The sequence below is a fragment of the Fusarium falciforme genome, chromosome 3 (genome assembly GCF_026873545.1).
Source record: "Fusarium falciforme chromosome 3, complete sequence".
Taxonomy (NCBI): Eukaryota; Fungi; Ascomycota; class Sordariomycetes; order Hypocreales; family Nectriaceae; genus Fusarium; species Fusarium falciforme.
The window spans coordinates 4,432,930-4,457,140 of record NC_070546.1 but is presented as its reverse complement, the minus strand read 5'-3'; the positions used below and the strand labels follow the sequence as shown (position 1 = coordinate 4,457,140).

The following is a 24,211-nucleotide window of genomic DNA, read 5'->3' as shown; positions in this document are numbered from 1 at the left end:
GATGACTACAGGTTCCAAGCACTTCAGAAGTCAAATCAAGACCTGGTCCAAAAAATAGTTGAGAACCGGGATATTTTCGCGGAAGAAATTAGGTCCCGAGTCGACGCTTTATGGGAAAGGACGGAGTCATCACTCGTACAAGCTATCGCCAGAATCGATGAGCGAATGCCATCCAGCCAGGAGACTGAGGCCGCTGTTCAGCGGGCGCTACTAAGATGTCTTCACTTTGCGAGCATCTCACAGCGGTATGAGGAAGTCGCTGAAGCACATCGCTCCACATTCGAATGGATTTTCAAAGCAGACAAGTCCGATGAGACGGCTGGGAGCAGTTTCCCTCAGTGGCTAGAACACGGGAATGGCGTGTACTGGCTCAGCGGAAAGGCCGCCAGTGGCAAGTCTACCCTGATACGATACATTCTCGACAGCGGCCGGGCATATGAGTTTCTTGGTCGTTGGGCATCCGGACATGATCTTGAAGTATTCTCATTCTTCTTCTGGAACAGCGGTACACCCGAACAGCGGTCTTTATTGGGCATCTTTCGATCCATTTTGCACCAATATCTATCGAAATACCCCGATCAGCTTCAAACGATACTGTCATGCGCATACGATGACGTAACCCGCTACCAAGTTTTCAAACAGCATACTCCCAATATCAGTTGGACAGTCGGAAAGTTAGAGGACGCTTTTGAGAAACTGATAAAGTCAACATCTCATCAACGACTCTGCTTGTTCATCGACGGGTTGGACGAGTACCAGGGCGATCACGCTGCAATGGCACGGTTTCTGGTCAAGGTCGGGACCCATTCACATGTCAAAGTCTGTGTATCTAGCCGGCCATGGCTCCAGATCGAAAACGTCTTCAAATCTTGCCCGACCTTGAGACTTCAGGATCTCACAAGGAACGACATCTTCGTGTACGTTGAGGATCGGCTCAGCGCAAATGAAAATTGGACTGCCCTCTGCGCAGGACAACCAAGCGAAGCGACAAAGGTGATCAAGGAGATTGTTGCGACGGCAAATGGCGTGTTCCTCTGGGTCAAGCTGCTCCTGAACTCACTCATCAAGGGTCTGAATCTCGATGACGACTTTGAGGACGTTGCAAAAAGGCTCCGGTGTCTACCGCGCGGCCTAGAGGACCTCTACTCTCACATGCTGAAAACAATTGACCCACCCTTCTATCTGGAGGAGGCCGCCATGTTCTTTGAGATTCTGCGCACCGCGAGACAGAGCCAGGAACGTGCCATGACCGAGACAGGAGGCGACGAGTGGTCAGGGGGCGTGATGAGTATCACAACGCTGGCGCTGGCGGACAGGAAGAACCACAAGCTTTTTGGCCAAAACGACCCAGTCGATTCCAGCAAAGGTTTCATAACTTCTCTGTGCCGGAAAACCGATAATCGACTCAAGTCAAGATGCATGGGATTGTTAGAGGTGAACGGCGCCCCTCGGAAACCGTACGAGAATCACACCGTGTCATACATTCACAGGACGCTTCGGGACTTTCTGGGAAGTCCTGATGTTCGCCACATGATTCAAGACGCCATCAAGGACGACCGATTCTCTCCGAGCCTCAGCTTAGCTCGTTCCTACATATTTCAAATTCAGCTTGCCCTACCGCACTTCAAAACAAGCCCACCACCAGATGTATGGCAATCAACACAAGTTGCCATGAGATATGCATCGATTACAGAGACAAAGCATACCAGCCAAGTTCAATCCATCCTACACCGATTAGATTCAATAATGGGGGAGCACCAAAAAAAGTACGATACTTCGGACTACCATTGGAGCACGGAGAGTTTGCTCCATGGGAGTGACGAAAACCGTTCGGACCGTGAAGATGATACCTTTCTATCTTTCTGCATTCAGAGGGGAGTTTACAACTACGTCTGGTCCATTCTACAGCAGAATGCTGGCCTGGTTAATGGAAAAAAAGGACGGCCGCTCCTTGACTACGCGGTCTCTTCGCTGATTGACGAACCTCACAACGATACCCGATGCCGCATGTGCAAGTTACTCCTCGAACACGGCGCATCGCTAAACGAAATCCACAACGATGTTTCCCCTTGGGCAAAACTTGTTTCATATCTAGCCAGGAACCGTGCTCTCTTCGATGACGACTCGCTGACGACCCAAATCCCTGCGTGGTTAGATCTCGTCACGCTATTCATTTCACGCAAGGCCAGTTTGACCATAACTGTTACGGACCAGAGGTTAAGCAAGTCTATGACGGCAGGGCAAATACTGGAAGATATATTTCTCCTCAACACTCAACGTGGCACTGGCACGCTGAAGAAGGTACTTGAGGAGCATTCACGGGAAGACCAGACTGAGCAGCTCTCACCTCGAGGCTCAACGCCCGTGTTGAATACGAACACGACCACCCTTGGCGAAGATGATTCTGAGATGAGCAGAGGCTGGTTGGCCCTCGAACATGCGCATAGGGCCGCCAGACCTAAGGACAGGCACGTACAGAGCTATGGCACTTTCGGGAGGAGTGAAGCTACGACTGAGAATCCGGCATTTTTGGCGACGTTGTGGTCGATTTTGTGCTGCGACTGGAGTAGAGGCTCTGACAATTTCTACCCGGGAATGTAACATTGAAGTGCCCCCACACAGGGGAAAGAAAAAATCAACAATATCTTTTAGCTTAACCCTACTTTCCGACACGTTCCTTGAGATTGAGGATCTAAGGCTATAGGCGAAAACAAACAATACCTAACTGTATCGCCGAGCTGGGCCGTTTGAGATGGACGCTTTCCCAATTGCGTTCTTGAAGAAGAGCTCCACCAGATCTATTACTGTTTCTTAACTTCTAGTTATGATTGCTTAACCCAGTCCTAGCGTAGGTACTCTACTACGTAACTTGAAGGAGTTCCATCATTCCATGTCACCCCGAGCTCTGTTGTTGCGTTAGACTGCTGGGCTTGAACCAAAGGCTCACTGATGATGCACGTGGCTGGCTTCCAATCGGTGCTTGCGGTAATGGCGCGGGGGAGAAAAGGAGAGGTCAACGATTGCAGTGGATGACCTCATGACTGTGTTGGTGTATCGAATCGCTCTAGGCATGGCCGAACAGTCGCCAATTACGAGTGATGAGATCATGACTTTGGAAGGAATCGCCTATGCCCGAGTGATGTAATCGTGAAGCTTAAATACTATAAAATACCTTGGCGCAATGCTATCCTCTCGTCAGCATCTTATATCATTCATCTGTACTTTTCCCATATATACCAGTATCAATAGTACATACAGCATACCAACACTCATCATGTCGGACAAGCCTATGGACGCTACCAACCTGAACAAGGACACCATGCCCAAGGCGATGGACGCCCAGGGCAGCATTGGCAAGCAATTCACCGGTTTGTTTCTCCCTTATCCGATTGAATAAAATCATACTGATGCTTTCACGAATAGAACAAGGTGCAATCGGATCAATGGGCCAAAAGATTGGTGGCCCCTTCGACAAGGAGGGCATGATTGGAAAGCAGTTCACCCCCGAGGGCAGCATCGGCGGGGCCGTTCAGAACGCCATGGGCGGAGAAAAGAAGGCCAAGGAATAATTAGACAGGATCTTTATGTGTTCCGATGCCTATGTCAGCAATTAAATTATCCAACAGTCTTGTTCTTGCGGTATCCGGTCATCACTGTTGTTGTGAACCACTCCCCACACAACTCTTTAGGAGTGAGAGAAGTGGGAGGCTTGCTACCTACAAGCCACCACAACCCCGATTATTGATATTGTTCCTTCCGTAAGAGTTTTTGCAATAATAGCCTGTCTGTGTTTGTTGGAGCCTTCCACCGTAATGGTCAAGCGAGATGGAGGTTTTCTTGGCACCTCTCCAGTGCTCATTCACCAACCAACACTCGCTCAAAGAGGTATTTACCTCGCGATAAAACGGCCCCTAAAAAGAGCCAAGACATGCTGTCCCCTACCAAATGCATGATTTGTTACGTGAGGTTCTTGGCAAATTAGCAAGGACCTTGCGAGGGAGAGAGAGCAAGGGCCGGAAGCAGGGCGCATCGTAACCGAATTGCCAGATGCAGATGCACAATGACATGAGTGTACCATCCGCGGCCAATCAAGGTCTCTAACTTGCCGCTGAAACCAGTTTGTCGGTACCGAGTAGGCGTTGATCGCGCGGGGGGCTGGATCCTCTGAGTGGCGTGCAAGGCCCCCCCTGGCTCACCGATTTTCAGAACTCATGCCTCGGCATCACCAGCTTTTAACGAACAGCGTTTGTGTGAAGTGGTTCAATGGATCCACGTGGCGGACAATGAAAATTAAATTTAGATTTACTCAAAAACACCCAACTTTCAACGCCGTGCCAGAAAAGCTACCAACACCATCTACCGTATCGTAATTTCGTTCTGAAACATAGCTCATACTGGAGAAAGAAGAATACTACACACCAAGGTGACATATCACTGCCAAGAACCCCTCAGCCCTGCAGCTCCTGCACCACCCCCGGAGCCTTGGAGTCCCGGCGGCCGTCCATCTCGGCGTAGGACTGGTACACGGGCTGTTGTTGCTGCTGGTACTGGTACATTTGCGGGGGCCGTTGTTGGTACATGTCTGGGTAGGCGGGGGCGTACTCAGGGAGGTAGGGCTTGGGCTGATCGGCCGGGGCTCGCCTCTTTCTAAGGAAGAGCCAGACCGCTAGAGCGGCGCCGATGGCAGCAGCGGGGATTCCGACTCCCAGGCCAATCTTGAGGCCCATGTCATCGTCAGAAGCATCAGACTCCTTGTCGTTGTTTTGTTCCTCGGCGTCTGAAGAAGGGCTTGGGTCGGTGGTTGTGGTCGATGAGGCGGATGAGGTGGATGTGGAGGAAGGGGCTGATGTTGTGGAGGCTATTGAGGATGTTGTTGTCTCGGGGGCTTCGCTCGAAGTGGTCTCTTTTTCTTTGGTCGATCCCTCAGGATTGCCTTCGTCGTCGATGAAGACTCCACGGCCGGCATCACAGCAGCCACTATCGTTGTCGCAGCAATAACTTCCATCTTCACATCTCTTCACTCGTGGAAAGCGATTGTTGACCTCCTCTGCAAGGCGAGTCTTGGTTAGTATGTCTCACAGGACAATATGCTTGAGCAACTCACCATAGACGCAAATAGCTGCGCACTTCTCCTTGCTGTAAGGCTTCACAGCACAAGGCCCTCTCACAAACTCATCCACGGCTTGGCCTTTGTTCTTGCAGAGCCGATTAGGCATGCATGTTGCGTCTGCACCACAACAGGTAGAGGAGCCAGGGCACCGTTTGTTGCTGGTCCATGGTGTTCCATCTACTCCCCAGCATATGTCATCCTGAGCAAGAGCTGGCTGATGCAGCAGAGCCAGAGTGACAATGACCCAAAGACGCATAATGTTTGAGGAACAGAAAAACGGGCGGCAGTAAAACTCAACAAGAGGGGGAAGGATTATGGATGGAACGAGAGCGACGATCAGAGTGTGGGAGAGCTCACAAGACTTTAAGGCAGAGTCAAGACCGACAAATCATCCTTGGGTGTGGGGGCGAGATGCATTTCCAACCTCACCATCAGTTATTGGCCAGGATGAAAGGGTATTTCGGTGGCTGCGGTTACAGATTCAGCCCAAAGCCGCTAGATCAGGGACCTGCATGTTCAGCTCCAGCTCTGACAGGAGCGTCAAGCGGCTGGCGTTTCTGGTTTTGCCCTTGCATTATGATGCACCTACTTCGTATATTGAGGTTGCCGAACGCTCCATCGCCCAAGAACCCTGGCATCTGTTGATTTTCATCCCCTGAACATTTGGATCCATGCCCAAAGATAATGTGACTTTTCCAGCCTGCAGGTCCTGACCGACAAAGGCAAGAGTTAAAATTAGCCAGCGGAACCAACAAACAAAGAAGTTGAGCGCTTAGTGAAATCAGGCTGGCGGGCAGAGTCGCAGTGTCAAGACCAACAACCAACAACCGACAGGGGTGGTGATCCAATGATAACGGTCGATGATTCCCCACTACAGGCAGAACAGGATGAGGTTGTCATCAAAGACAGCACTGATCAAAAACTTGAGACGATAGAAGTGATTTGAAAGAGACAATCTTTGTTCTGGAATAATCCTGTTGAAACAGACACCAAACAAGCCCATACGCATCAAAAGAAACATCATCGCCGTCTCGTCTCGTCCTGATTCACGCTTCAAACCTTGTTTCGGGGCTGACCGGGGGCGGTTCCAGACGAGCTGTGGTTGGCCAAGCCAAGACAATCGTCGTCAAGCCAAGAAACTTCGCCTTTCCACAGTGGGCCAACACTTTTCCCCTTCCCTCCCGTGACGTCGGCTCAATTAGCTTCCGGGTCCCATTTATCACGCCCCCCTGGCACTTTACTCTTCCCAATCTTTACAATCTCATCTCAAAGTCCACGTCACGTCACACGACCACTTTCCCTTCAACGATGGCGCTGGAATCGGCCTTGGGCCTTGGACATCGCTTTCGAGATCCGCGACGTATTCTTGTGCGTCTGGGTATCTTTGTGTCCTTTTCCATTCTTCTGCTTCTTATCGCTTGCAGAGGCTGGCCCTCGGAGTGGATGCGCGTCGATTGGTCGCAATTGTCCCAGGCTGAGCTTGACAACATCACAGCCACGGCAAGGGAATTTGCCGACCATGAGATTAAACCACCATACAAAGACAAGTTTTGGGAGGTTGGACAACGATCGAGGCAACTGAGTCAATGGATATCTCAGTCTGACAAGTTGAACCCCAATTCCTATGTCGCAAAAGAGCTGCTCGCCACCACCGAGACGACAGCGCAGCAGCTCTTCCCTTTTCTACAGAGGCCGGCGCGCAATCCTGTGTCAAGAACTCCCTTGTCCGATCTGCGCAAATCTTTCGTCAAAAGCTCGCGCGGCATCGTCATTCCCGTTGGAGGAGGAGAGCAGTCGATCCGCTTCGCCGGCCACTTGATCGTGTCTCTTCGAAAAGTCCTGGGATGTACCCTACCGATTCAAATCGCCTATGCTGGAGATGAGGACTTGTCAAAAGAAGAGCGTGGCAAGATCGCCAGTCTGGAGGGGGCCATGGATGTTGAGTTCCTCAATGTCTTTGACGTTTTCGACGACAAGACGATGAAGCTCAAGGATGGCGGATGGGCTATCAAGGCCTTCGCCGTGCTTGCATCGACGTTTGAGCAAGTTATCCTCTTGGATGCCGATGCCGTCTTTCTGCAAAAACCCGAGGCACTTTTCTCTCAAAAACCCTATGTCAAGAAGGGCGCCTACCTTTTCCACGATCGCCTACTATGGCAGCATGCCTTCCGGCCACGACACGACTGGTGGAAGGACCAAATCAAGATCCCTTCACCAGAGATGAACAACTCCCTAGTCTGGACAGAAGACTACGCCGAGGAGTGTGACTCTGGTGTCGTCGTCGTCAACAAGGCCCGAGTCAATGTTCTTGTTGGCATGCTCCACGTGGCATGGCAGAACACATACGACGTCCGCGAAGAAGTCACATATAAGCTGACCCACGGAGACAAGGAGTCTTGGTGGCTCGGTCTTGAACTCGGTGGCTCAACATACGAGTTTGAGGAGCACTACGGCTCCATGATAGGCTGGGCCGACGACGCCAATGCGCAGAACGTCACAAAGGTGTGCAGCTTTGTCATTGCACACACAGACGACAAGGACAAGTTGATATGGTACAACGGAAGTTTGTTAAAGAACAAAAAGGTGGACCCCAAGGGATACGAGGTCCCAGAGTACTGGATGCTGGATGGAAAGTGGCACAAGGGTGCTACAAAGGCGGACATGAGCTGTATGGATGGTTCAGAGGCTATTGAATTGACTGATGAGGAGAAGCGCGTGCTCAAGGAGAGCATTGACGCGGCAAAGAAGGTGGATGAGGCTTTAAAACTGAAGCTGGACTAGAGGCATGTCGGTTATTGAATGTTTGATATGATATCATAGCGATGTAGTTTATACCTGTAGAATTGGCATTAATCTGTTATTATAGTAGCCAAGCTGACATTATGTTGAATTTGTTGTCACGTTCATCCCCCCGTGTAGTTGCAACTTGCTGGCGGGTCATGATGAATGCTCTGCCCAGGTATATGCTTGATCACCACAACCAATACTCCTGTCTTGCTTTGCGGCATTTTGTCTTCCCCCGTCGCCTTTAGCGGTCTCCAGAATAAAACCTTGACTCGTTTTGAGCGTTTTTTTTTAACAAATCTCTCTTGTCTCGTTGGTAAGATTGGCGGTGTTGGGGGAGGTTGGAGGTGTTTGTCAGTCAAGAACTCCTGACCTTTATTTGCAAGTCGCTTCGACGCCAAAGTATCCTCTGTATTATATATTCGACATGACGTAGGAAAATTTTTATAGTCCAATTTCAAAGATATTCGATGTCTCATTCATGGCATCAATGGACTGAGGCCAGAAAGTTGGTGGCGGGTGTCATGGTTGGTGTGCCAAGGGTTGAGGTAGTTGGGGTGGAAGAGTACCAACCTGGATTTTAGTGTTTAAGGAGCATATATTACATCTTATCCTCCACGCGAAGTCTGTTTCGAGCTTTTATAAATTTGAAAAGAAGCATACGAGTGCTAATGGACATGGATTTCTTTGACATATTTGCAAGCTATCCTTCGTGTAATGCTTTGGAGTGTAATGCTTTGGAAGCGCGTCGCTGCTACCCTGTAGTGGTGAGTCACTTAAACCCTGAAAATGCCCAAGCACGAGGTAATATAGAGATGCCCTAGTGATGGAAGCAAATCTGTAACTTAATATTATTCTTTCAATGGAGTTGTTTATTGGAAAGATCGTACTGAGTGTATGATTAACAAGAGTTGGGTAAGAACTGTTGAATGGACAGTGGAATGGGGCTGAGTCTCTGAGACACCATTATATTGCATGCATGATCTCAAACTGACCAAGAAACATCATGCATGGTCAAGGCTATCGCATAGCTGAGATTCTATGGCAATTCCTATGTTGCCAAGAATATGACGGAGATGGCTGATGAGGTTTTCACGATCGAGGATGAACCAATTCTGGCCACTGCTGTCAAGGGTATTTATTCAACATTTCTCACTAGGATGCCATTTGAAACAGCCTGTTAGGTTAGTAAGCGGGAGAATCTTATGGAGCACCACGTAAATCACCAAGATCGGTTCCCCCTTGAGGCTTTCCGCTCTTGATATAAACAACTACGCGTATCACGTCATACGAACCTATACGCGTATAGCGTCACCAGGTTCCAGACCGACGCGCGGCTGAGCGCCCCTGCCCCGGCTAAACACCCAATCAAGATCGCGACTTGCAAGGAACGCGACCTTGGTTCGTAAGACAAAAAACCCGAGGAATCCGGTGCGGGGTTCGAGAGGATGACGCCAGCACCGTCACGGATCTTGCCCCTACTGGTTGGTGGCGACGAGTGTCAGCGTAACCAGTTTGGAGTGAACATCTGATCCTTGGCCCTGATATAAACGTTGCCACCTCACCGCTGCGAACTTGTCGACGTTATCGTGCTTCACTTGCAAGTCAGGTGACCGGTGCTCGATAGAATTGAGCGACGACATCGGCATTCATCAACTGTGTCTCATTCAAGATGAGATTGGTACCAGCGCTTACGCTGGCTACGGCCGCCTCGGCCATCGTCATCCCCCAGGCCTTGGACGAGTTCAACCACCTAAAGAACGACATCAAGCACACCCTGGAGGAGCTGCCCTCTCGGATCGCCGGATCCGTCGATGAGGCTGTCGAGCATCTCTCCTCCGAAATCTCCAACGCCGTCCACAAGAAGCTTGAGGACCCAGAGGTCCACGGCCATCCCACCGAGGCACCTATCGACCTGCTCGGACTGGATCTGTCGGATTTGACAATTTGGGAAATCCTCGAGAAGAGCAATCATACCAAGGAGTTTTTCAAGTTGGTCGGGAAGCACGACAAGTTTGGCAAGCTTCTCAACAGCACCGACGCAAACTACACCCTCTTTGCGCCTATTGACGAGGCGTTTGAGCACATTCCCCACGACCACAAGCCCAGCGATGAGTTTGTTGAGAGTGTGCTCAACTACCACCTCGGCCTTGGAGAGTACCCTGCTGGTAGGATCCTTTTCACACACACTCTGCCTACCGCTCTGAACGAGCCATGGCTGGGTGGCAACCCCCAAAGACTCCGAACAAGCGTCGGCTTCAACGGTGTCAGAGTCAACCTTTATAGCAAGGTCGTCGTCGTAAACATTGTACGCACCATCCCACCCTTCCCTGTGGACCTCCACTCACATATGCACAGAAAGCCAAGAACGGTTGGATCCATGCTGTCAACCGCATCCTCGTCCCTCCGCCCATGATCGGTCGGATCATCAGCCTCTTCCCCGCCCAGTTCTCAACCCTGCTGCTCGCTTACGACAAGACCGATTTCGTCAAGTACGTGCACAACGTCAAGATGAACGGAAGCACCGTATTTGCCCCCTCCAACAGTGCATGGGAGCGTCTTGGTCCCAAGGCCAATGGTAAGTGCTGAAACTCGTGTAAAAAAAAAATGCAAGCTAACATTCGCAGCCTTCCTCTTCAACACCGAGACTGGCAAGAAGTACCTCACTGCTCTGCTCAAGTACCAGATCGCCCCCAATACCACCGTCTACAGCGACGAGATCTACTACGGCGATGAAGAAGCCAAGGGTGAGCAGCCCAAGATCAACGGCAACTTCCACATCGAGCTCCCCACCCTCCTGGAAAAGAGCCTCGGAGTCGACATCCACACCTGGAAGAGCTGGACCTCTATCGTCGTCAACGGCAACGTCGCCGTCGACTTTGAAGACGGAATCGGCAAGAACGGCGTCATCCACGTTGTCCGCAGCGTTCCCCTCCCACCCTGCCGAAAGGGTGGTACACGAGCCGTGGTCGGAGAAATCAGCGTCCAGGAACTGAAGGAGAGACTTCGACCTTATGTTGAGGGTGAGGAGGAGAGTGAGGAGTGGGATGAGGAGGAGCTCTGAAGGATTCTTTTGCATGGACAAGGGCATCTGCAGTGATTGACGAGTTGGTTACACCATGAGTCATGTAAACGATAAGACAAGTCGGAAAAAGCCCGATCGGATGAGAATAGGCAACAATTAGGGTATCAAATATGTATGTTAGCGTCGTAGCTGTTGGTCTCCCCTTGCAACTTTGAGAGACCGAAAAAGACACAGCAAATTCTCCATGAACCATTCCCAATATGCTCGTAGGAATATCCTTGAAAGCAAGGATACGTAGTATTCAACCCCAGTTGCTGAGGGATTATATCCATCTATCCCCACAACCTTAGCGGTGCTTAACCCCGGCCGATCAAGCACCACATACCGGGACGTCGTCACATCAGCGCCAACAGACCAATAGTGGATCGCCTCTGCAACAACTACTACCCTCAGCGTAGGAATGATCAGATATCTGTTTCAGTATCAAGTGGGAGAAAATCGGACAACAGATGGGAGATGCAACGTTTCAAGGATGACGTCTTTGGATCTGTCTTGCTCGTGCTACTTGTGGTTCTATCTGCGTAACATCAAAGTCAGACTTGGTAATAGTGAATTGACGACATTTTCAACCTCGATGAGGACTTTTCCATAACAGACATTATTGGCCGTCGATCGTAGCATCGTCTCCCCACGAAAAACTATTCACCTCTTCATGCTCCTCACTAACCCCGACATTATTTCCCGAAGAAGCAAATCTCGAAGCAGGGGTGGATAAAGGATAGATCACAGTCTGGCAAACGGACACTCTAATGTTAAGCTTAAAAGAAGGTTATCTCCCGCTAGCAAAGGTCCATCGACTTGCTTTGCAGGACGACCGAGTACCGAAATCAAGATGGCGGATATTTCCAAGGCTGCGGCGAACGAAAAGGTGCAAAGGGTAGATGACCCTTCTCCCGCGTCCGATTCTGACACTGTTGTTGCTGTGGTTCAAGAGAAGCCCAAGTCAACATGGAAGAGTTATTTGTGGGATACTTTTGACAAATCGCCCGAGGAGAGAAGGTTTCTTTTCAAGCTGGATGCTGCGTTGATGACGTTGGCGTCGCTCGGCTACTTTATCAAGTATCTCGACCAGGTATGACTACCACGCACCAGTGACGAATGAGAGTACTAATTTAGAAGGTCAACATCAACAATGCCTTTGTCTCTGGGATGAAGGAGGACCTGAACCTCATGGGCAATGAGCTCAACTACATGCAAACGTGCTGGACTGTCGGATACGTTCTAGGAGAGATCCCTAGGTAAGATAACCTACCCGCCTAAGCTTTAGGATGATATTGACGAGAGTAGTAACATGCTCCTCACTCGGATCCGGCCCAGCTTGTGGATCCCTTTTTGTGAGGTATGCTAAAAATAACCTCACCACAACGGTCAATTTCTAATAATGGATCAGGTCACTTGGTCTGTTTTGACGATTCTGCTTTGCAAATGCACCTCCGCCAAGCAAATCTACGCGTTACGCTTCTTCATCGGTCTCGCCGAAAGCACTTTCTACCCTGGTATGCAGTACTATCTTTCCTTCTGACTCAGTTATCCCGTCAGGGCTGGGCTTGAACTATCACAAAGAACACAACATCAACACATCATAACATCGTATCCCAATGCTAACACAGCGCTCAGGGATGCAATATATAATCGGATCATGGTATAGAAAAGACGAGCTGGCGAAGCGATCATGTCTCTTTCACGCAATGGGCAACGTCGGTTCCATGGTGTCTGGCTATCTGATGGCCGGGTCCCACAACCTTGATGGCGTCCACGGTTTCCATGGCTGGCAATGGCTGTTCATTACTAATACGATTGTGTCACTGCCTATTGCCATCTCTGGTTTCTTCTTCCTCCCCGACCTTCCTGAAATCACTCGCGTTTGGTACCTTACAAAAGATGAGATCGCACTCGCCAAGAAGCGAATGGAACTGGAAGGACGAGCTGAGAGAGCGCCATACACCAAAGCCAAGTTCATCAAGATCTTTTCGAGTTGGCATATCTACGCTCTAACGTTGTTGTACATCCTCTTCAACAACGGAAACGGCGGGAGTTCGCAACCTGCGTTCCCCATCTGGCTGAAAGAACAAGGGTACACCATCCAAGAGGTCAACATCTACCCGACCATCGTTGAGGTGATTAGCATCGTCACCACGTTGATCTATGCTTGGACTTCAGACAGTCTGTTCCGCGGAGCGCGCTGGCCGGCGATCCTCTTCTCGGGCCTCGTCAAAATCATTGCTTACGCCGGCCTCACAGTATGGAACGTCCCCAACGCATTCACATGGGCATGCTTCATGCTCTGCGGTTTCGGCGGCGGTATCAGCGGTCTGACATTTGCTTGGGCGCACGAGATTTGCAGCGATGACAACGAAGAGAGAGCCCTTGTCACGGGTGCCATGAACGAGATGGCATACGTGTTTCAGGCTTGGCTGCCCCTGGTTATCTGGCAACAGGTCGAGGCGCCGGTTTATCCAAAGGGATACCCGACAATGGTTGGCATGGCTGTGGCTCTTATTGGAACTGCCTTTTTGATTCGGTTTTTGCACAAGAAGGAGCAGAGAGGGCGACACGCGTTGGCAGGCCCAGCTTAGAGTACCAGGAAGTTGTGAGCATGGGTCTTCATGTCATCTGTTTGGTGAACAATAGGGTAGCTCAATATCTTCTCTCTACTCACCCACTGTCACCGGACCTGCGTATTAAATGAAGTTGACTTGGATTGTTGACAGCCCTAGCTCCTTTCAAGCATAATAATTAGCTAAATATGCATGATCTTAACGGTAAGGCTTTAGAGCTTCTTTCCCTCTTGTTGTCATACTCTTTTCATTATCTTTAGGGGAGGATAAGCTAAAGGTTACACTGGTGTCTCTCTGTTTCCTCGACCCGGATGCCAGCCAAGTCCCCCTGATATCATGTGGCTGAATATCCACCATCCACAAAGATAGTCTGTCCCGTCACCGCAGCGCTCGCCTCGCTGGCCAAGTACACAGCAACTCCGGCAAAGTCCTTGGGAATACCATTCCGTCCTATCATAGTTCGGGCAGCATGAGCCTCAACCTTTGCGGGATCACTAAACACAGGTGTAGTCAAAGGTGTTTCCACCACCCCTGGTGCCACGGCGTTGCACAGGACACCTTGTCGAGACCAAGCCTCTGCTTGAGACCGCGTCAAAGACAAAAGGCCTCCTTTGGAAGCACCATACGCGCCGCTATTGCCGTAAGCGCGGAAACTCTGTTGACTGATGACGTTGATGATGCGTCCATATCCTTTTGATGCCATCTTTGGCCCGAATGCTTGGCCGAGGATGAATGGCGCTGTAAGGTTCGCCGCGATGGTGTTGTCCCATACTTCTTGGGAGAGATCATTCATGTGAGGCCGGTCGTTTACTCCGGCAGCGTTGACGAGGATATCTGGAGTTCCGACACTCGAGGTGATGGTGTCAATCGCGCCCTTCAGAGATGCTCGATCCGCCAAGTCTGCCGTGACGGAAGTGGCTTCAACGTGGTATTCGGCGAGCTTGTTGATGGTTTCTTGCAAAGGCCCTGGTCGTCGAGCAACAAGAATAAGACGACAGCCAGCGCGGCCCAGAGCGATGGCCATTTCCCGCCCGATACCAGAGCTGCCTCCCGTTACGACGGCAACCTTACCAAAGAGGCCGAAGAGGGATGAGAGATAGCTTCCGATAGCTTGAGGACTTGGAGTCATGGTGCAGAGAGATGAGGGTTCAAGGACGCAATGGGAGAGATAGGAGGAATGAAAGAGAAATGGCGATGATATCCGAGAAAAGTCAACCCGCGGCCGAAATCGGCGATGATCAGTCTAAGGGCGCAGAGGCGTTATGCGGGGTCGGCCGTTCACAAGATCTTGAATGACGGTGACTCAGCGTCTTGACCGAATTGATACGAGGACTGTTCTCGTTGAAATAGCTTCTTAAGACCAAGCCGCCTTCTAAAAATTGTGGAAGGGGAGTAATTCCTTCCCGATGATGTTGACTGTAGAGCGCAGATCATTCTGTCCATTCCCGGTTTACGAGAAGGAAAGACAGTCCTTTGCTAACTATCACGAGTTCGTCTTTGATGAAATATCTTGACTCACCCATTGTACCATTCTCGCCCAGGCGCTATCTCTCAGACTGGGCTGAGGAAGCGTCTCTTAGCACCACCAATGTCATATCGACCAGATCCTGATTAATGTTGTCTTCAATGAAAGAAGTGAACTTTGATGCAATAGCAAACTCAGATGTTGTAGTACACGTTACATAGTCACCGGTGGAGGGGACAGGGGGTTCCTAAACCTGGATCCTGGTGGTGTTTGCTTCGTATTCATTTGGTACAAGTGCCTTTCCAGATTTCTTTCAAGTCTACTTGAACATTGCCAACTGTTTCTCAGCTTCTAGCATCACCACTGAGCCACGTATAGCCAAGAGGTGGGCTCATGCTCCCCCATCTCGACGGCCCTGGTCTTGTGCTGCTGCACTGGGGGGTATAGAGACTCCTCCACAGCCACAGGGGCGCATCTCACAACTTAGAAGCCACCATTTTAGCCGAGATATTATCCTGCACTGGCTGCCGTTCGAACAGTTCCCCAAGGCCGTTGAGTGACGGCTCATGCTTCCACGACAAGGCATCAATAACCTCCTTGTCCCCGCTGGCACAACGAAAGCTTAGAATGTAAAAGTTTTCCCCGTGCCCGTCATAACGAGCCAACTTGGCAGCCTCGTTGTGCGTCAAGAACCCGAAGAAGCTGTCATCCTGGTATGTCGTCAATTCAGAGGTGTCCCTATTTCTCCCCATGAACGATACATAGAGGTTGCCTTCCTTGTCGAGTCCAATGTCGATGAAGTAATTCTTGACTGCGTTGAAGTAGCGCCCGACATAGCTGTCTAGAGGTCTGCATGGCTCCGAACGTGTTTGACCGTCAACGAGTCCCTTGTGAATGCTTCCCACCCTTTTCACCGCCAGGTTCCCGACCTTTTCGCCAGTTTCACATAGTCGTGTGCATTGTCGAGATTGTCAAGCAGAGCCTCGATAACGAGATCGTTGATGTACCTGGAACCATCATTCAGCGACAGCGAGTTTGTCAACACTACGACTGCCTGCTTAGTCTATAGGAAAAGCGTTGCATGAGTCTGGTATCCCGGAATGTCACCGCTGTGCCAGATGGTGAGACGAGACGGAGCTCCAGTGCCCACCAACAGGTTAAGATCTGGATCTCCACGCGATGGAGCGAGGACTGGCGGTAGTTGGGACCTTAGCCAGCCATACCAGTATGAGTGCTCTCGGACGAGGGGCATTGGTAGAATGTTCCAGCCTGTCCACATAGTCGGGAGCTCAGAGAACGATACGGGGTGGTCCCTGGATGTGTACGCCTGTTTGGTGCCCAGCTCGAGTTCTTCGGCAGCAGCATCCAACAGAGCATTGTAAAAGATGAGAAGGTCAGAGACACAGCTCCGAACACCGCCGGCCGGGTCCATCAAAACGTGATCTCCCTGGAGAGCAGGCGAGATACGGACCGGTGTAGCGTGGGAAAGGGTAGCGTAGGGCTTGGTTTCATTTTCCATTTGTTCAGTCTGGTCGGTGAAGTAGGTTCTCTTCATGCCTAGGGGGCGAAGTAGGCGCTCGTGAAGGAACGAGGAGTATGATGAGCCGGAAACCTTTTCGATGACATGCCCAAGAACCTCGTAGGAAAAGAAGGTCCCCGATGGTGGTATGGCTGCTCAGATCTTGAGGATCTCTTTGAAACTCGGGCAGGATCTGGTTCAAAGGGTCGGTCCGGTTCAAGCGACCTTGAACTAACTGAGCGAGTAGAGCGGAAGTGAAGGATTCGGTTAGGGAACCGAGGACGAATGTGCTGTCTCTGTTACAAGGGATTTGTTTCTCCACGTCGCAGAAGCCATACGAGGCCTGATGAATGACTTAGCCATTGTCTATAACACCGATGACAACTCCTGGGATGCCTGATAGGCGACTAATCTCGCTGATGGTTGAAGAAAGGCCCGCAAAGAGTGCGCTGCTGGGGGGCTTCATGGTGGATGACATCGAGAGGTAGGGTTTGAACACTTGAGCGGCGAGATAAGCGGAGGGGGGCTTTGTCTCTGGGAGACAAAGAGAAGGTGTAGGCTTGGGGAGGTGGCCTTTGACCCTCTGGTGTGGGTGAGGGGGGTTAGGTCAGCCGTCGAACAAAGGAATGACCCAGGGAGATCGTGATATGAAGCCTATTAATCATTCTAGGGATGAAGTAAACGGGCCACAGCCTGGCCAGCGCTGAAAATGACACTGATTGGGGCATATTCAGAGGTTAGGGTTGTGTGTGATGTTCTGCGTCATGGAAAGTATTCAGGGTTGGAAGCCGTAACATTGCAAAGGCGACACCAATTTTCGAACATGAGCCAAAGTGCAGCATATTTGAGAATCTCCATCTACATATTTAATAGGAAGGACTGGTCTTACTGAGTCTATGTCACGATGCTCTACCCAAGCTCACTCACGATGCTCTGGTGTTGCCTCTATACGCACCACGACCAACCACGTAGTCGCCTCAGCCAGATCAATGACACCCGGTCCCTGAATCTCCAAATGAGCAATATGCTCTCTCAAAGCACTCAACTGTCCCTCTGCGCCTCCACTCTTATCACCAGTAGATGCCTCCAGCACGGCCTTGACCGAGACACCAAGAACCTCGGAAAGCTGTTCAGTGTTGACCAAGCTCGCATGGAGGCCTCGCTTGTTGAACCAGTCCTTGTTGGCGACGGTGACATAAGCCACAGCTCGCTCTGCCGGCGTCTTGGGCTTCCTCGTCACGGCAGCGATTGTGTGCGCTGGAAGGCTCACCACCGTGCCAACCGCACCAAGAGCAGCGCCGACGGGGATGGAAATGGCACCGCCAATGACACCAAAGGCCGCTCCAATGATGTTGCCCCTCTTTGCATTATCGCCAATGTTCTTTCCGACGCTCTTGGTGTGTGAAACAACGTTCTTGACATAGCTTGTCGGACGCTGGCCGACCTTCTTGGCAATGTCCCCAGCGTGGTTGATTGCGCGCTCTCCAACCTTGGCCGTCAAAAAAGCAGAAATTGTGTCCAGGAAAGAAGACCATGCTTCCTGCGTGATGCCATGGCTGAGTAGAGCAGGAGGGTAGGCATTGAGGAAGGGAGCAGTGGGAGTCGGGGACTCTTGGGGGATTGCGATAGGTGGCTGCTTGCTCGAAGATGCCTCAGAATAGGTGGGCAAGGGACTATCCTCAGGGAAATTGAAGGGCGCGTCTGCCGTTGGGCGCATTGAGGCTTTGGAGGATTCCCCAGCCGCGGCAGGCGGGGGCGGGGAGACAATCTCCCTAGCTGACGATGGTTCGCCAGTCTCGTAGGCGGGAGGAGCATCGCCCTCCTCCGGGGCCTTGTTGGCGAGATGCTCTCTCTCTTTCTCAGACGACATTTTTGATGACTAAATAGTGAAGGGAGATGATGATGAATCTGGGTTCAGCCATGAAGTGGGATCTTAAGGAATGCAATGAGCTCGTCAGGTGATTCGACTCGGCCACAGCGTCATCGGCTAACCGGCACCACAGAGTAAGATGACAACTACCTAATCGGTTCATTCCAGCCAAAAGGGTTTTTATAGATTATAAATTGTGAGGGATATTTTATTTCCACGTATAATATACATCTCATTCTTATCGTAGGGGCCGAAAAGGTCATGGTTGATTTGTGACGGCGTTGTTAGTCGCTACAAACGACATCCAGCATCCATTGTCAGTTTGTCACTGACCCACCTAGGCAAACATGACCAAAAGACGAAAACAACTTGATAACAAAACATGCTCGTCGTCACGCTTCAAAAAGGAACTCCATCCTCGTCTTTCTTTGTCAGACAACCCCCATTACTAATAAACCGAGACTCCTTCTCTGCTGTCCCGTCATCTCTCCTCGCCCAAAGATCCTGCGCAAAACTGCAAGTCTTGAAATGCTGCAGGAAACCCGCCCTTGAAAATATCTGATCCCGGTGCACCCTGTGACCTTTTGGCCCAAGGTGCTGGGGTGGTATGTTTTCCTCGATGTAGAATTGTATCGCCTTGCAGTTGACACCACGGTCAGCCTCTCCTCTTTGCGCGTTATACCAGGGATACATGGCAGCTGATGCGAACCGGTTGCTTTCCCAGTCTGCCATTCTGTACACGGCCGCTTCAATCGCTTTTTCCGAAACATCGAGTGACCTGAGTTTTGCGACAACTTGACGCGTCGACATGAGCTGCTGCCCGGTCCGGACAGTTCTGTAATGCTGCAGACAGTATTTTCCATGCACAGGATGAAGAGCTGGCCTCAGTTCTCTCTGATGATATTCAGTTAATCCCTCAACCGGGAAGAATTTGCTGACAAAATGGGAAACATCCGTCACACGCAACTCAGGTGCCTCGCTCAGGCAGGGAAGACAGCAACGCGTGCAGTCGGGCAGGTAGAGGAAGCATCCAAAATCACCACAGACCTTGCAACTGTATGTCACAAGGGGGCGGTACAGGTCTTTGATGGTGAAACATTCGCCTAGTTTCGTTCGCAAAACAGCTGTCAGGCCCTCGAGTCCATGAGTGGAAACGAGCTTGTATTCGTGAAGATGTGTTGCAATCACCCGGGCGTGCCTATTGACACGGCGAAACTGAAGATATGATACGATATCGAGTTGGAGAAGGATAATGACGATGAGTTCTGGGGTAAGGAGATCCAAGACACCGAGTCTAAACGGAGGACCATGTTTGAAAGGAGAAGGGGTGGTGAAATGTGTTTGGAGTAATGGCGCGATGGTTTGCATCTTATGTGGACGTGTGCGGACAAGAGCCAGAGCAAAGTCGGTTCGATGGTATGAGCAGTCGCGCAGAACGTCTTGTCGATGTTCCTCGATGCCTATCTCTGAAGACATTTTCTTGTCGTTGTTGGTAGAATGGGGAGTTCTGGCAGATCAGATCATGGGACGAGTGAGTGAAGCGGCACAGCGCCTTGCACCTGTCAGATCGGAGTATCATTAAGTCCGGAGGCACTGCAGTACAGGTATTTATGATCAAGGTTTGGATATGAGAGGGTTCTTATTAGGCAAGTATAGCATAAATTACCCGGAATCCTAACTGAAAAATGGTTTAGATTGAGAGGGTCTTGACTAGAATAGAAACTCAACACAAGAAAATTCCTCTAGGGTATCAGGAGTGGGTTTGAAATTGTGTGCTGAATATGCCGATGACATGGAGTGTCACGCTCGAGCACATTGCGGCCTAGGCTTAGGTTCTACCTTTCTGCTACTGTATGTGGGCAAGTATATTATAGTAAAATAAATACGAGAAATCAACCGTTCCTTTGCCTATGTTGCTCAACCAGGTCAAATTCAATTCTCGGCACCGTGCACAAGCCAAGCCATGAAAGGTGGACAGGTAATTAGGCCATCTTCTTAGCCCACCCTCGTTAGCTAAGCCCATGCGCTGCACGGCATATGCGGGCCACGCTAGCGAAAAGCGGTAAGCGGCACAAAACAGCCATGCTCGGCCCACTTCATACCTAACTAGCCCTCCTCTTCCTGTCAGGCCTCTCCTAGACTCTTCCAACTTTTGTTCGATGCTCTCATGACTGCTTTCGATAACCTATGCCGCCCGTGAGAACCGCCATCATTTGAAAGGAGACTGCCGAAGACTTGGATTATTCTAGCCCTCCGTCCTACGAGCCAAATATGGTGTGTATATCCTCATCAACAAATGACCCGTTCATCCAATCATCTTCTAGTCTCTCGAAGTAAGGGAGCTCACAAAGGACGACGCATTTTTCGAAGACGCCAGGCGAACTCCCTTCGTTATTGATGGCACAGGGCAAACGGTTTACTGGAAGGGTTGCTTCATCCTGGTCTATAAGAGCAACGACACCACCAAGGCAGTGGATGAAAAGAAGCACGGCGATGGAGAGGGCCACAGAAACTTCGTTAGCGGTTGAGTTCAGGGGGGGAGATGTTCTGCTCCTTCAAGTGGCATGCCATGATACGTAGAAAGCATATCTGGACCAGTGACTGACTCCCCTGACCGAGTACACCAACATGCTTGAGCCATGCTAGCCGGTGGTCTGATTTCTGGAACTAGGTAGCAACCATGGACGAGCTGAGGAAATCACCAGTTGGAGCGTTGAGTCGAGAGCGGGTAGTTGTACCCCCTACAGCTTTCAATCGCACTACAAATGGCGGAAAGGCGTAACCTAACCTAATAATGAGCAAATAAAGGAATAAACTAAGCAAAGAATAGTGTTGAATCATTTCTATAAATTATCTTATATTCTTTAGGTAAATATTTCATTTTGTGCTGGTCACTTAGGGAGGAGGCTGCCGTCGTGTCTTTTACCCTGCTTAGTGCGAGGCGGTGCTAAACTCCAACACTCCCGAGTCGCGATTTCTCGGGCTACACTGTATGCTTTCACAACGTCACAGGCAAGTATGTGATGCTATTATTACATGGATAATATTGTAGATATTAAGAATAAATAGGCCATTGCTTTTGGCATGAATCAATGACGTTCACTAGTGCTGTTGAGATTGCCCTGTGCCGGATGGCAAGACACTCGCAGCCAAGTTAAGCCCAAGTTAAGCCCAGGAGAAATGTTCCAGATGCAGAAGGATGTCACCAGTGCCTCTTTTTGCTATGCTCAGCTGCTCACGCGCCACGGCAGCCGAAACATCGCTCTGCATGCTGAGAGGACCACATACAAAGACGCCGAGGGACTGGCCGGCACCACTCGACCTTGCCTCTTCTTCCACCTTGACTGCTAAGTCAGGCCTTGATTTCAAATGTTGGATGCTTGGCTCGTGGCCTGGTGAAGTCTTTTGACCATCATCTACGTCTGATGTCGATATGACTGGGGTAGGCGTCGACTGAGATGCCTTTTCGGGGTGATCCAATGCCTTTGAGAATTGCCCCGTCTGTGTTGGGTTTTCTTTGTTTGCTTCCGAGCCCGTGTAGTAGATTTCGACTTCAAACCCGTGTGCTGACGCTTCCGGCCGTGACTTCAGCAGATGATGGACCTCCTCCTCGAACCATGTGGTAGTCAAAATGTCTCGAGTGACCAGGATGACTCTTAGTGATTGTTCAGGATCTTCATCTGAAGGAGACCCGGCTTGGAGTCGACGGTCTAGATATGCCGTGATGAAGGGTAGGACCCAGCCCGCACCTGATCCACCAGCGATAACGAGCATGCGTTGGCTACCATCGATAGCCTTGGCATCAACACCACCATATGGGCCGTCTAACAAGACTCTCATCTTGGTGTTTGTGTGCAACTCGGTGTAATGCGCCAGTCGAGCCGTGAACCCGCCGCGAGGGCGAATGAAGAAGACCAGCTCGGATTTGTCGAATCCGCCTCTGGCGTCCCTGGGCGGTAGAGAACAGGCCGTAAACGGGTGAAGCGTCAAAGCGTGGGGGCTTAGTCCCATGAAACGAACGAAATAATGCTGGGCGACGGTCCAGGTTGCCTTAGTCGGTACAGAAACCCGAATAAAGCCGTTGGAAGTAATAGTTAGCTCGGCGTGATGGCTTATACCGTGTTCGAAGTAGATGCGTGCCTGTCGATACAGCCACGACAGGGAAAACAGTACCCCGGTAGCAGCAAAGTAGTCCCTGTGAATGGTGAGTGATAAGTCTTGTGCAGTGCTGAGGGCCGCGACAACATACCACGCGGTTAGTGTGGCGTCGCAATGGAAGAACAAGAACAGCACAAACACGAGTGCAGCGACGAAATGAGCGAATTTGAACCACTCATAGCATAGACTCCTGCGCGAATACATCAGTCAATGAATTTTCCGTTGTGGTTATGGGTAGTTTCGACATCGCCTACCTCAGCGGCCCCCATGAGGCAAAGGTCAACCAGGCCTGGGCAATTAGCGCGACTACACCTGTCCAGTAGAAGACGGTGGTTTTCCACATGTCGACCATCATGCCCTTGTCAATGTTGTAAATAATGAAAGGAAAGGTGTGGATCAGGGAGAGCACAAAGAAGGCGTAGGATATCCAACGATGGCATGTCTGAAGCCGCTCATGCGAGACGCCAGTTACCAAAGTGATGAAGTTGGTCTTGGCTGACGTGGCTATCACAAAGGGCAGGCAGGCCAAAGCCATCCAACCTGTCCTGGTCGCGATGGGAGGCGAGGACCCGTAGTCGACGTCGTCCGTGTTAGGCCAATAGTACGGTTTTGGACCGAGCGTCATGGCGAAGAAGAAGATGGTACCGACACCTGCCAGTGCCAGCAGGCCGATGGGTGCCGAGTTCCAATCGAGGGCTGGGATCCTGAAGGTTCTATACGACAGGTACCGATACAGCGCTTTGGTCTTGGTCACAGGCCTTGTCTGCTGGACTCTTCGAGGGGTCAAGCTTCCTGCAACGTAGACCAGGGCGAAGACGATAATACTTGCCAGGAAGAAGGCGACGGTGGGCAGCGCATAGCGGTGATCGGCTTCATACCTAAGAAACGCGTCAGTCGAGGCTCAGATGTGGCCATTATGGGACTCTACGGCTCACCAGAATCTCCAGTAGCCCTCCTGGTAGTCGCATTGAGATGTCTCGTTAAAAGTGCATTCATACTCGCGGTAGTTGCCAGAGAATACCAGTGGCTTGTCAAGCCATGGTGTGGCACGGCGCTGAAGCTGCTTGTCCATGTCGACTTGGCCTCTACAGCTGATGGTAGTCGAGAGAGCTGTATCACTCCCTTGTCAAAGAAGACGGGGCACCTGTGTATGAGGTGAAGTGTACGGACGCTTCCCTCTTGTATATTTATTCCCGGCCAACTCTACGCCAGACCCGCCACCGGACTCTGCTCATGTGCGCTAGACTAGTCCGGGGTCCCTCTTGGCTAGATTACCGAACCGGTGCTCCGGGCTGACCATCTGCGCACGTTTGCGCACGTTTTCCCGGGTCGTGACTGGTTTCGATACACGCGACGATCCAGAATAATCACCACCTGTTCGAGGATCCATGCGAACCACGGATAGACGGCAATAATCTACATGGGCATCACCAATGGCAAACTGCTCTCGCGACTTTCAAACCCACCTCGCTTGTGGGAGCCGCGAATCACCTGTTGCTTGAAAAATGCTGACAAGCGAGGCTGACGCCCCAGTAAACGCTCAATTAATACCCATGCTTGCGGCTTCATACCCCTAAGACCAAAGTTCTATCACTCTGCCACCGCTCGACTGAGACGGAGAACAAAATTCCATTAATCTGCCTGCTTGACTGAGAATCTCGA

At 50.8% G+C, this 24,211-nt stretch overlaps 8 protein-coding genes across 8 annotated transcripts; 4 read left to right on the top strand and 4 right to left on the bottom strand.

Moving 5' to 3' along the window:
- Nucleotides 1-3,202: 3,202 nt before the first annotated feature.
- Nucleotides 3,203-3,569, top strand: NCS54_00461700 (Hypothetical protein; the record flags this gene model as incomplete). The annotated part of the gene is made up of 2 exons (XM_053150147.1): nt 3,203-3,368; nt 3,424-3,569. The coding sequence occupies exons 1-2, from the start codon at nt 3,275-3,277 to the stop codon at nt 3,567-3,569; spliced, it is 240 nt and encodes a 79-aa protein (XP_053006122.1). The 5' UTR covers nt 3,203-3,274.
- Nucleotides 3,570-4,448: 879 nt separating this feature from the next.
- On the bottom strand, nt 4,449-5,366 carry NCS54_00461600 (Hypothetical protein; the record flags this gene model as incomplete). Its single annotated transcript, XM_053150146.1, has 2 exons — nt 4,449-5,047; nt 5,105-5,366. 2 exons carry the CDS (start codon nt 5,364-5,366, stop codon nt 4,449-4,451), a joined length of 861 nt encoding a protein of 286 aa, XP_053006121.1.
- A 1,052-nt stretch (nt 5,367-6,418) lies between these two features.
- Nucleotides 6,419-7,891, top strand: NCS54_00461500 (Hypothetical protein; the record flags this gene model as incomplete). The annotated part of the gene is made up of 1 exon (XM_053150145.1): nt 6,419-7,891. One exon carries the CDS (start codon nt 6,419-6,421, stop codon nt 7,889-7,891), a length of 1,473 nt encoding a protein of 490 aa, XP_053006120.1.
- Nucleotides 7,892-9,566: 1,675 nt separating this feature from the next.
- On the top strand, nt 9,567-10,958 carry NCS54_00461400 (Hypothetical protein; the record flags this gene model as incomplete). Its single annotated transcript, XM_053150144.1, has 3 exons — nt 9,567-10,202; nt 10,253-10,472; nt 10,522-10,958. 3 exons carry the CDS (start codon nt 9,567-9,569, stop codon nt 10,956-10,958), a joined length of 1,293 nt encoding a protein of 430 aa, XP_053006119.1.
- An 853-nt stretch (nt 10,959-11,811) lies between these two features.
- NCS54_00461300 (MFS domain-containing protein) lies at nt 11,812-13,555 on the top strand (the record flags this gene model as incomplete). Its single annotated transcript, XM_053150143.1, has 5 exons — nt 11,812-12,051; nt 12,096-12,217; nt 12,267-12,318; nt 12,370-12,475; nt 12,597-13,555. 5 exons carry the CDS (start codon nt 11,812-11,814, stop codon nt 13,553-13,555), a joined length of 1,479 nt encoding a protein of 492 aa, XP_053006118.1.
- Nucleotides 13,556-13,871: 316 nt separating this feature from the next.
- On the bottom strand, nt 13,872-14,666 carry NCS54_00461200 (Hypothetical protein; the record flags this gene model as incomplete). The annotated part of the gene is made up of 1 exon (XM_053150142.1): nt 13,872-14,666. The coding sequence occupies one exon, from the start codon at nt 14,664-14,666 to the stop codon at nt 13,872-13,874; it is 795 nt and encodes a 264-aa protein (XP_053006117.1).
- Nucleotides 14,667-15,478: 812 nt separating this feature from the next.
- On the bottom strand, nt 15,479-18,391 carry NCS54_00461100 (Hypothetical protein; the record flags this gene model as incomplete). Its single annotated transcript, XM_053150141.1, has 3 exons — nt 15,479-15,839; nt 16,226-16,673; nt 17,449-18,391. The coding sequence occupies 3 exons, from the start codon at nt 18,389-18,391 to the stop codon at nt 15,479-15,481; spliced, it is 1,752 nt and encodes a 583-aa protein (XP_053006116.1).
- A 3,165-nt stretch (nt 18,392-21,556) lies between these two features.
- NCS54_00461000 (FAD-binding FR-type domain-containing protein) lies at nt 21,557-23,621 on the bottom strand (the record flags this gene model as incomplete). The annotated part of the gene is made up of 4 exons (XM_053150140.1): nt 21,557-22,586; nt 22,641-22,739; nt 22,804-23,427; nt 23,485-23,621. 4 exons carry the CDS (start codon nt 23,619-23,621, stop codon nt 21,557-21,559), a joined length of 1,890 nt encoding a protein of 629 aa, XP_053006115.1.
- Nucleotides 23,622-24,211: the final 590 nt, after the last annotated feature.